Source organism: Mastigoproctus giganteus, chromosome 13, assembly GCF_048544385.1.
Source record: "Mastigoproctus giganteus isolate SK-2022 chromosome 13, ASM4854438v1, whole genome shotgun sequence".
NCBI classification, from domain to species: domain Eukaryota; kingdom Metazoa; phylum Arthropoda; class Arachnida; order Uropygi; family Thelyphonidae; genus Mastigoproctus; species Mastigoproctus giganteus.
In genome coordinates this window covers 22,384,513-22,397,759 of record NC_143587.1, presented here as the reverse complement: position 1 = coordinate 22,397,759, position 13,247 = coordinate 22,384,513, and the positions used below count along the sequence as shown (strand labels likewise).

Below are 13,247 nucleotides of genomic sequence, written 5' to 3'. Positions count from 1 at the left end.
ACAAATTAAATAAATATATTTTTCTCAACCTTTCTCTACTGAACAATTTGTTTCCAAGAGTCTGTGGCTATATTAATAGGTAATTGCTTCATGTGCCAGAAAAGCCAATATGTGCAAGCTCCTTTCAAATATTTATTCCAACCTCTATTACCATTACAGTTACACACACAGAAGGGTTCTAGTCAATGCACTTATGTATTGTGTTTGAGCCAACAGACTTTACATTGCAATAACTTAAAACCAACTTAATGTCTTTGAGTGTTGAGGGGGTTAAATCTTTTTTAATAATTTTATACTGACATTGCAAAGAAAATATGATAATTTGCTTACAGTTGTTTCCAGCATTGTTCTATCAATGGCACTTTAAATCTAGCAACTATTACCATTAAACTTAATTCTGATACCTCGTCTTCATTATCTCATGAGTATAATTTTTTTTTTTTTTTTTTCATTGACAAAAATACTTTGGTTTCCCAGAACTCCTGTTGTTGTAAAATAATTGCATTTATTTCACAACTCGCTGATCCAGAAATAATACTATTCACTTTAATTGTACAATTAGTTTTATATGAAGTTTTATACAGTATTGTATAATACTGTACAATACATTAAATTCCACTTTTTTTTTTTTTTTTAATTCTCTGGCTACTACTATTACCACCATCCCCATGCGTTAGCAGGTATTAAGTATGTGTCCATTACTGTTAAATGTGTGTATCAGATGGGAAACAGTGTGCTTCTGACTACTGGAAAGTTTTTGATAAAGTTTTAACAAATAATCAGTATATCGATATACATACAGTAGAGCATTAAATCCGAACGTCAGTAATTCGAATGAGCCAGCATTTACTTATTTTTTTTATTATTATTTTTTTTTTTATGCTGGTGCCATAAAATAGAGTAATTGCCAGTTGATTGTGATCATGTTTGCAAATTGAGTTTTGATTCTATTAAATGGCAATTATAATAAGCAAAAATTGGAGGGATATTATCCACAGTCTATAAAAATGAAGGTATAAAAGTCAAACTTACATTTTTATTACCTTACCAATTAACAAAATTAAATGATGCTGAAAATCAGAAGAATATTATCCACAGGTTAGCAAAATAAAAATAAGTTTATGCTTACATGCATAGCTTAATATACATACAGTACCAACTAAACATAACACTTTGTAATCTGATATGGTTTAAAAATGATTTTATTCTGAATGTCAAGAGTATCGGGAATGAGAAGGCAATAAACTTGACACATTTCAGTGTAGTCAATCTCGCACAGTGGCAATCCAACATATCTAAAGGAGTTCATGCCAACGTTATCCTAGTGCAATGTAGTAGGATAGCAACTATCTGTAGCAATATGGACACAATTGTCAATAACATCAGAATGTTATATAAAAAACTGATCAATAACCATTTTCCTCCAGCATGTCTTTACTACCACTTTATCTCTACTACTACTTTGCTACCACTTTAGCAGAGCCCTCAGTATTATCAAATCAAAATATAATTACCAACCATATAAATAATATAATCAGCTATATTTGAAGATATTCTCCCTTAACTACCAGGGCTGTACACAGTGTATATACAGGGTGTCTCAAAAATATTGGTACAGACGTTTAGGGGAGGTAGGTAACATTTAAAGGAACGTGAATCGCATAGGAACCCATAACCGGAAACGTCACGGGAAAGTAGTAGCAGGGGCACAAGAAGCAGAAATGACACAAGACAGTAATTAGTGGCAAACATTTATTTGACATAATATTAACAATGGAGTAAGAGATGGATGCATTTCATGATGTTACAACAGATGCTCGAAGGTTCCACCATGAGACGCGATGCATGCATGACACCGACGCAGCATGGATTGGTGGACACGGTCGAACACACCTGGAGTTTTTTTGACAGTAGCAGCAGCACAGATGAGTCTCGCCACAAGATCCATTTCCGTCTCCACAGGCGATTCATGCACGATAGATTTGAGGCCCCCCCTCCCACAGAAAGAAATCAAGGCTCGATAAATCAGGTGAGCGGGGAGGCCAGGCAACGGGTCCACCACGGCCAATCCATCGATGCCCAAAACACCTGTTCAAATGGTCACGAACACACCTTCCATAATGTGCAGGTGCCCTGTCATGTTGAAACCAAATGTTGTCTCACATTTGCTGAAACATCAAGTAACCCCGGTAGAACTTGTTCAAGAAAGATCCAATATTTAGCGGTGCTCATGCGGGATGGTAACAGGTATGGGTCGACTAAGCAATCACCAACCATACCTGCCCACACATTTATTGCGAAGCAGTGTTGTGCCACATGGGGCGCACACTGTTTGGGTTGTTGTGAGCCCACACGTGAGCATTGTGCTGATTGAATAAGCCTTCCCAAGTGAAATAAGTCTCATCCGTGACCAAAACATAGGCTGGAAAATTCAAGTCTTGAACACTTTCTTGGAGAAACCACTGTGCAAAAGCCACATGTGCAGGATGATCTTGGAGAAGCAGTAACTGAACCTTTTGGATATGAAAGGGGTGTAAGGAATCGTCGTGCCAGACATGCTGTACACTGCAATGAGACACTCCTAAGGCAACAGCACATGTGCTGGTAGTAGGATTATTCTGGCCGGCATTCAACACACTTTCTTCCATAGCAGGAGTTTGTGTCCGCACTACTCCTGTTATCTCTAAATGACCCATAATCACACAAATTTTGATGCACACGTGCAAACAAATTGTGGTCCGGTACACGTTTGTCTGGGAAGCATTCTCCATAAATTTGTTGAGCGGCTCGTCCATTGCCCTCTGCTAATCCATACATTAAGTGCATGTCTGCCAGCTCACAATTCGTATATCGACGCATGCTCTTCATGCGGCGACTACTGCTTGAATGAGTAAACCAGAAACTTTCCCTCTCGCAAACTGATGAACAGCGCCATCTACCGACTTACGGTGACATTTCGGTTATGGGTTCCTATGTAATTCACATTCCTTTAGACGTTACCTACCTCCCCTAAACGTTTGTACCAATATTTTTGAGACACCCTGTATATAAAAATTAATTTTTTTTTTTTTTTTAGTTTGAACAGTTTATATAAGACAGTTCTTTTTCTGATATTCAACAACAGGTACAAAGGTAAATAACATTATCATAGATCGAAAAATCTTGTGCAAAAATTACGGTGCTATTAAATCTTATTACAATTTATTTGTATAGTATTCACATCGAATGACATTGAAACAACATTTATGTTGTTTTCTTATCAGTTTTATAGGAAATTATTAAAATGATTGTAGATCTAACATCTTTTGTTGGTGAATGTGTAATAGTGATAATTACACATTCAGCAACAAAAGAATTAATTATTTGACTGTAATAGGAAAAATATTAGTTCTTAACGTACTAAAGATAGATTTTTGCAGATATTTTGCTTTATTTTACATATGAATTTTTATTACTAAAAATGAACAGAGACCTGTTTATTTCTGTTAATGTTAGGAGTTGTGGGGGTGGGGTAAGGTTTATTATTGTGGGGGGTTTGGTGTATTATTGTTTTTTCTTGGTTGCCCTAATTTTCTTTATATTTTAATTATTATAATTTATCCCCTTTTTTTTATATATATCCCCGTAGTCCAATCCTCCCACTTTAGCATCTGACTTGTTTGTTCTCAGAAGATTACCTGACTCGTAGGGGACCTTAATTATTTTAAGTATTTCTCCACAGGATTGGCTGAGTTTCGGAATGACAGACTCCAACACTTGAATGTAAAATAAAACAATGTTTATTAACATATCATACAGAAATTAGCAATAGTGTTTGGTCAAACTATATTTGGCTGGTGACTTGTTAATTCATTAACCTTTATATGTGTAAATATCTTGTTCAAACTCAATTGTTTCATCATCAGATATTCTACTCTAATACACATTATTATTCATTATGTCATGGTGTCTCTTCATGTTCTTTACAGGGACTTCAATAGGTCGTGTCATACACTTTACATAGATTCTTCCCACTCTTCTTATGAACAGTCTGTATAATAAACCAACAACTACCAGCCAATGAACTGGCTCACAAAAACCTTCAGAGTTCGTGTCTCAATTTGTAAAAAAATTTCATTTATTCAATTAGACACCCTTTCTGCAATCAGGTCAACAGGAAATATTAATCAATTCAATTTAACATTACCCTTCTGAACAGTTAGTCCTCTATACCTTTATATATCACTTATTAATTAGCCCCTACTCAAATCAGAAATACTCTCCACAAACCAACTCATAATAAATTGAAATTTCAACCTTTAATTTCATACATATTATAAAAACCTTTCTCAACTTTAAACAATTTTCAGTTATCTATTATAATCTCTCCTTCCAGCAAGCATTAATATGAGGAGCTTCACTTCAAATTATAGGCTGCGTCCGTCTTAAATACATTACCCTTTTATTCATATATTCATTACTTAAACCTCCCTCCTTACTATGTATATCTATTTCTCCTAAAGTCCTTTCCTAAATAAATTAAGTACACCTATTTCGGTAAACTCTATAGCACTTACATGTTTGGCCTGGAACTTTCCTTCCTGCTCGGCTTCCTTTCATATCGGTCATTCAGGTACTGGAATGCGGGGGCGCTCATTTGGGGATCTCGGTGATTACGGTGTTTCCCTACCAGATACTGTACGGCTGGAATCAATCAGTGTCGCATACTCTTTATCGGTCAGCATTTCTTCTTCCGTGGATAGAGGGGTTTTCGAGTAGGTCAATGGTTCGACCACTCATTCGACTGGCTTTGCCTATATAATTCTCAGGGTGTGATTCTTCCTTCTTCCTCACTACGGCTTCCATGTTTACAGGTGAACATTCCTACGGGCTGTCGGGATACGCAGAATTTCTATCACTGCTTCCATCTACCTCAGGGCTGCAGCTATCACCCAAATTAGACTACCGCTCTGCTTTGTATCGTTCTCCAACTCATTCAAATCATCCTCCAGACCGCTCCGAAAACTTCTTCCGACTCCTCCGAAAACTTCTTCCGAATCTCACGAAAACCTTTCCAGAATGCCACGAAACTTCTTCCGAATGCCACGAAAGCTTCTCCCTGAATGCCACGAAAACTTCTTCCTAATCTCCCTCTCAAAATTCCCTCCACTTTCTTCCTGGCCAATAGGAGATCTGCGCATCCCTTTTCCTGTGCTCTCATTTGTCTCCTCTCATCTTCCGTGGGCGGGTCTTCTTCCCAACTTCCGTGGCCTAGAATATACGAGAACCATCTAGAACGAGAGGCGGAAGTTCAGGTTAACTGAGAAACGTCACAGCTCTTCCCGTGACCTCACGCGCGCACACCTGGTGACGTCGCCCACCTCTAATGGCGTTTCACCGTGAAATTTCTAAGAGAGCCAACTTAAGTGCTCTTGGCCCTTACTATGGTGCATCTGCCTGTCTTAATGGGGATTTGTCACGGTTATTTACTTTTACTGACTCGTCAAAGAATTTCCATACAAACAAACTACAACTAAACAGGGAGTGACTGGAAGGTATTTTTGAATTCCAGAGCTTCTTAACCCATGTTGTTTTTATCAGAAAACCACTATTCGTATTACAGTTAAATTCTCATAATATTTAACAATTTTTATTAATTAATGTAAGGACGGGTCCTTACAGAGTAAAAATACAATAGTTAATATAGTCACAGAATGCAGATCGCAGGTAGTATAAGTCATTTACTACTTTTGTGTTTTTTTTTTTTTTTTTTTTAACTGAATTCCTAATCTTTAAATACAGTCATGTATTGGCTTACATTTTAAGCTGATATTTTCTTCTTCAGAATTAAGTTCTGATGTTTCTTTTTATTTTTTTTTTTCAAATTACATCTGAAAACTTCACATTAAGAACTCCATTATCTAATTGACATCTGGTTATTTATGTAAAATTTTAGATGATTAGCTCATAATTCAGTAGTAGCTTGAAGCCAAATCAAATACCCAAGTTCATAACTATTGTTCTGTGGTAAGAAGAATGGGAATGATTGATTTTGCATTTTGCTTGCACTATTGTTAAACAATTGACCGATAACAAGAAGTAATCTTTGACTACTGTGTTAATTTTAACCCTGTACCTGGCATTCTGTTGTATTTTGTACACTGAACACAGTTAAAACTTGTATCTAACAAGAGGTTCAGTATGAATTTTAATATCCCTCTAGTTTGTGATATTCACTTTCAATTTCCTTTATTATAATTATTTTTTAATTAGAAAAGTTTAGCTGTAACTTTTGACAGAGATTTGGTTTCCTTCTTTTTTCATTCACTTGATACCACCAGATTTGGCTGTACAGTTAGTTGGGAAATATTTTTTATTTAGATAACAAGGCTTGTTTCTGATGATGTTTTTTGATCTTATTATGCAATTTAATATCAGAATTAAGATTACATTTTTAGTTTCTCATTTTGAACTTTCTTGCATTTTCCCCCTACAAACTGATGTGTGAAGTAAAGGACACACACACACACACACACACACACACACACACACACACACACACACACACACACACACACACACACACACACACACACACACACACACTCTCTCCTGTTATGTTTTTTTTTTTTTTTTTTTTTCATGCCTGCTGCATGGTTAAATTTTTCAATTATTTTAGATTAATGATGTTGTGGATACTTCTGAATTTAGTTGTCTTTTTATTCATATTAGTAAAATAGATGACATGTGACTAGCCATGCAAAAGCTAAAGGCGCTTTGTGTTCTAGTGATAAGATATTTAATATAATGATATAAGATATAAAATTATAGTAATAAAATATTTTAAATTTGACCCCACTCAGGTTTCCTTTATGCTTAGAAAAACTTACTGATAAACTGAAGAATATAAAGATTGAGTATAAAGAAATTTTTGTTACTTAATTTTTTGTAGAAGTATTGAATGTTGTTGTCGAGTAGTGTTTTGATATACAGTATAAGCATAAGTATAGTACTGTAGTATAAAATGACAAACAGTAACATGCATATAATTTTATAAAATAACATGGAAAAATGGCATTAGGCATATTAGCTGAATTCTCTGTCAGTGAAACTTTTAAAACATTTTATTTTAATCATCAGTTTATGAAGGTATCAGTAGAACAAAACAGCAGGTGGATAGTACAACTGGTGCTGTGATTGGAGAAGCTGCTAGACAAGGTAATGTTGAATTTTTTCACTTTAAAATTCAGATTGAAATTAATTAAATCAGTAACTATTTTTATTATTTAACTTTATGTAGAATATTAATATTGTCGACTCTGAAGGTGCATTTGCAAATGACAAAAATTTTAATAATGGTGAATACTCTGTTATTTTATGAAAACTCAAACATGAACTCTATTAAAACCTATAACTCAGGACTATATGTGAGTTGAAGGTTGAAACAACAGAAGATATTTGTTGACATTGGATTCTGATTTGTGTAGATCAATTTTTGAGAAACACATGTGGAGGAAGTTTGTTCTTTCACATGCATTTCTCAAAAATTCCTCATTTATCCCATGTTTATTCCAAGGAAGAAGAAGAAAAGTTAGTTCTGCAATTTTGCAGTTGGACAATAAATAGACATTGACTGGTTGGGACCCATCTTCAGATGTATAGAAGAGAACAGTGGAATTAGTAGCCAGTTCAGAAGAACAGTGCCAGTGGAAATATCCATAGAAAACATGCAGCAGAAACTGAATTCTATGAGACAAAGTGGAAAGATTTTATAAGAGATAGGTCATTAATTAACTCTTCTTTTGAATAGTCAGAGCTTGAGAGGTTTGGTAGCACCACTGGATATGGGAATAATAATCCACGATAGGACAGGCTTGAGATTTGTAGAGTCAGTAGCTGTTCAGAAGAAAAGTGAAAAAGGAGGTTTTTTTTTTTTTTTTTTTTTCCTTTAATGCAGAGAATGATATTTGATGTGCTGTGCTAGGAGAAATTAGAAGTCAGGATGATTTCAAATAGAGTTGTGTTCTTGTCTAGAAATCTGGATGTCCTCAAAAATGAGGATAGGAGCAGTAGACTTTTTTGTGAGAAATAACAGGACTGAGTTTTATAAGGAAGGATTGAAGTTAACTAAGTTTTCTTCACCCCATTGGAGAATTACATTGAGATTGGCATTTAAGGAATTTTTGATGGATATTTGAGACAAAGCTATTTTTTTCAGGGAAAGATTTCTCAAACTGGAAGGTGGTATCTTGCTAACATGACTTTCATCAACCGGTGAAATACCACCACTTTGCTTATTGGAGGCTTGAAGTGGTGAAACCCATGTTTAGTCTCTAGAGCAAAGTTTCCGGCATCCCCCTTCCCCCCATACTTCCCTTCAACCCATGCATGGTACTAAGTACTATAGGTTTTGATACCTTTCGTGTTTGGGGTTTTCATAAAAAAAAAGATAGGATTTCTACAGTCAGCAGAAAAAGGTCATTAATATACAAGAGGAAAAGAGTAGAAGAAAGAATTGAACCCTGGGGGGGGGAATAGACAAACATTAGTTATCCATTAGATGAGAGCTTGCTTAGAAAATCATTATGCCAAACACAATCAAAAGCCTTGGAATGTCAAGAGCAACTGCCTGAATTCCTCCAGACTTAATTTGTCCAAAGATGAGTAACATTAGCCAGTACTTCACCAGTGGATTGATTGATGGAATCCATATTTGTGATCATTGATCAGATGGATTTCTCCATTACTTGGGAAGGATTAGAGGTGAGTATGGGATGACGGAAGGGAAAAATTTGTTACACTTTTAGAAACTGGGTGGATTTGAACAAATTTCCATGCAGAAGAACACCAGTGGAAGAAGAAATTTTAAAAAGGTGATACAAAACAGGAACAAGCACAGGTGGGGAGAACAAGCAGAGAAATTCCATTGGCATCAAGGTTATTCAGAATTCTTCTAACATTCTTTGAAGACCATGCTAGGACATTGAGTGTTGTGTGTTTGGTATGGAGATGATTTACCAAAATCATTGATACAATTGTTTGCAGAAAAGTAGGCTGTAATAGCTTAGCCGTTATCTTGGCTGAGATTGCAATAAGAATCATCAGGTTGTAACAGAAGTGGAAGTATAGATGGAGAGAGGTTGCGATCAATGGCTTTTGTGATCAAGAAGGCTCAACTACCATTTGGACAAGAGGCAAGTTTTCTACTCTTAACCTGTTTAAAATGAAATTCAGATTGATTAATAATTGTTTTACAATTGTTGTGAATGTTAGTGTAGACAGAAAATGAAACTGGTGATTTGGATATGAGCTAATTGCAATATGCTACATTGTTATCTTGAACAGCCCTAGCAGATTTATTAAAAACTAAGGTTTAGATGAAAGATGAGATTTTAGGGTGGAATGCAGAATAAAGGATTTAATCCCTACAAGAATAATTTCACCAACACTATCTCAGAAAACATTAGAAGAGTTAAAACAGTAATTCAGCCAATAAGAAGAACAGAAATTGCACAGATCATCCTATTTTGCATTCTTGTAATGCTAAATTACATGAGGTTGAGAATGGCCATGGGAGGGAGTCAAGAGAGGGTGTTTAGGATTGTCTGGTATTTTGGTAGTTAAATGAACAAGTTGTGTGAGGTCATTAGTAATCGCAAGTCTCACCATCTCAACCAGCTGGATCTATGCAACTAAGGAATTGAAGATAGTTGTAAACATTAAAATGCCCCAAGAAAATTATCTCAATGTTAGGAAGGTTAGATTGTCAAAAAGGAAATTTCAAAGAAAGGTAGTAAGGAGGTTCTGAGTGATTTGTAAAGTTTGGGGAATTATTGAGGCAACATGAATTTAGCAAAATGGGATAAAGACCTTTTAAGCCAGAGGAAATCAACAGGAGGAAATTCAGATTAGGAAATCTCACATATATGCACAATACCATCTTTTGAAATTAATGGAATACTAGGGGGGCTTTGCCCCCTGTTCGCTTTGCTCGTCAACCCCTGCACATGCTTTTCTACGTAAAAGACACAGCTGTCAATGCATTGATCGATATCTAATCAGGAAATGACCTATGTAATTATTTACCTGTGCATTTGTAGTGACGTAATTGCCCCGCCCACTTGTACCACGCACGTGACCTGCATCTCTTTTCTCCCATTGGCAACCCCACCCCCCAACCATACAACATTCTCAAGGTGGAATAAATATAACTATGTAATTATTTACCTGCATTTACATAGGTCATGTAGGAAAAGGTATTTTGCTTTGAGTTCCATAATGTATGAGGAATATTGTTGCATATGAAAGAGCAGGACTAAAATATTTACAAACTATGTAAATATTTAAAATATTTACAAAATACTAAACTATATACAAATATAGAAACTATATCGGGCCCCTTCATCAGCTGACATTACAATGGAGCATCAAATGATGCTGGGCATGGTCATGTATTAGACAGTGAAGCACGTGCATGAGGTTGGTGAACATTATGGAGGCAGTTGTCTTTCAATGGAAGACAACAAGGTAATTATTTATCTGTGCATTTGTAGTGACACAATTGCTCTGCCCTCTTCCATTGACTCGAATAAGTGACGTGATTGCCCCGCCCTCTTCTCCCACTGACTCAAATAAACATCACTAGGAGAAAAACGTTTTTAATGTATAGATAGATAAGAGTAAATAATTAGGGCAAGTGAGATGAGTGGTGAAGTAAATTGGATACTGAGCAGTTTATATTACACTTAATATCTAAAGAGTAAATGAAGTAGGCTCTGTACACTCTGATGTTTCTCTAATGATGATGACATTCAAACTCAACTTAACTTTGGAGCTTGCAAACTTAAGCTCCAAACAACAAACTTAAGTTTGTTGTTTGTTTTCAAGTCTATAAAAGAGTAGTGAAGAATTAAATTAACCATTTTGGAATTTTAATGTTATTGTGTTTGTTTAACCCAAAGTGCTTATACCAAAATAAAAGTCACTGAAATACACTTCACAAAAATTAGCATAGACTCTAATCCAAAAAAATAAATACTAATACAATTGAAGCTCTATTATAACAATCCCCCAGGGGAAAAAGAAAATGGTTGTTATATCGGAAGAGTGTTATATCAGTTGTTCATAAAATAGCATTAGGTTAATGAGAAATTTGCCGGGACCAATCACATAGAACATTATAATGTGTGGGACATTAAAAGGAGTGTCGCTATATAGAGCTTCAGTTGTACAAATTTTCAAATAATTACCATATTTCCCCATGTATAAGACGCACCTTAATTTTGGGGTCCGAAATTTGAAACAAAATGTATTACATAAAGTTATTGAACTCAAGTTTTATTCATCATAAAATTCATACAACTCCTCATCACTGTCAAAACTTCCATCCATTAGCTTGTCCTCATCTGTGTCTGATGACGAATCACTGTCTTCATATATTGCCTCGTCCTCAGTTCCATCTATGGCATTTGAAATGCCACACTTCTTAAATGACTTGACAACGATCTCAATCTTGATATTATCCCAGGATCTTTTCACCCAGGTACAAACTTCTCCTATAGTTGGTTTCTTCACTCTTCCTGCTGGTGTCAAATTGTCCCCAGAAGACTTCATCCATTGGTTCCATTCGTCTCTCATGTCAGCTTTGAAGGGTTTGTTAATGCTGACATCAAGTGGTTGGAGATGGGATGTCAAGGTGTGATGGCAAGTTTTGTTTTTTGCTCTGCAGCAATCTTTGTATTTTTTGTTATGTGTGCCCTGAACTGATCAAGCACCAATAGGGCAGGTTTGCATAAGAGCCCACCTGATCTCCTGCTCCAAACTTTCTCAAACCAGATCTTCATCCCATCCTGATCCATCCAACCCTTGTCATGAACGTGGACAATCACTCCTCGAGGAATGTCTTCTTTTGGCATTGTTTTGCATTTGAAAATTGGCATAGGAGGCAGCTTGGTTCTGTGGGCACAACAAGCTAGAACAACTGTATAATGGCTCTTTTCATGTCCACTTGTCTTCATTGTTACAGTTTTCATCCCCTTCTTAACAACAGTTCTGTTACTTGGGACCTCAATTTGAAGGGGGACTTTGTCCATATTTGTAATCTGTCCCAACTCAAACTGACGTGTCTTCCGACATTGAATGATAAAACGATGAAATTCAAGGACCTTCTGCTCATAGCTTTCAGGCATCTTTTGGGCAAGTCTGGTGCATGTACACATGCTTATTCCATTCCGTTTCATGAACCTGAAGCACCAATTGTGTCCTCCTTTGAAATTAGTAACTTCTTTTTCATCAGCAATTCTTCTTGCCTAATGCTGAACTATCTTTGTGGACACAGGAATTCCAATTGCCCTTTGCTCCTCAATCTATATCTTCAATTCCCTCTCTAAATTAGGCCACTTTGTTGACTTGCCCCTCATGGCCTTCTGCCGTGGCATTTTCAGTAGGGTTTCTTCTTCCCGTAGCCAGTCTCAGATTGTTTTCTCAGTTGGAAGAGGACCAAACTTACGTTCAGCAGCACGATTTCCATTCACTTTTGAAAACTGGATCACTTTTAACTTGAATTCAGCACTGTACGAAAATTTTTTCTGAGCCATTTCTGGGCCGAATGTGGCAAAATGTAACCTAATATACCGGTAACAAGTGCGAAACAATGAGCACAAAGACAACAAGCGCGAAAAAGCGGGAAATGCAAGTAAAAAAAAAAAATCTACAACCACTGTATAAGACGCACCCAGTTTTTAGACCCCAAATTTTTCAAAAAAAGTGTCTTATACATGGGGAAATACGGTAGTTGTTTTCGATTTTGGCTTTTTGAAAGTAAAAATTATTAGGATATTAAATTATACTCAGATAAAATTGATAGCTTAAAATTAGTTTGCTTGATAAAAGGACATTTTAACTTAGTTACAGAATTGCATTACAATACCAACTTCCTTGTTTTGTTTTATTAGTGTACACCAGACTAGTTGTTGGTATAGCCTACTTATTTTCAAAGCATTCCTTTGAAATTCCAAAGGAATGCTTCAGCATGTATATGCAGTTTTCTTAATTTGATGTTTTGATCTACTGTATATTTTGATATAGTCAGATATCACATTTAGTAAACTTTTTGCCTGATACTTGTTGAAGTATACATAAACCATTTGGTAGTCCCCTAGGGGTCCTTAAGTTTAAATTTTGGAATATTTGCAGCCACCTTGGAAATAATTTTTTTAGTGTTGATATGCTGAGATATGTGTGTTTTAAGTGCCAAAGCAACTAAGGCT

General features: G+C 35.8%; 1 protein-coding gene across 1 annotated transcript in view; it reads left to right on the top strand.

Moving 5' to 3' along the window:
• The window catches only part of Taf5 (TATA-box binding protein associated factor 5), a 93,275-nt gene that overhangs the window by 21,959 nt on the left and 58,069 nt on the right, over positions 1–13,247 (top strand). Inside the window, exon 7 of the mRNA XM_090388144.1 lies at positions 7,120–7,197. Coding sequence (XP_090244270.1) covers positions 7,120–7,197 — 78 coding nt within the window. The remainder of the gene's footprint in view (positions 1–7,119; positions 7,198–13,247) is intronic.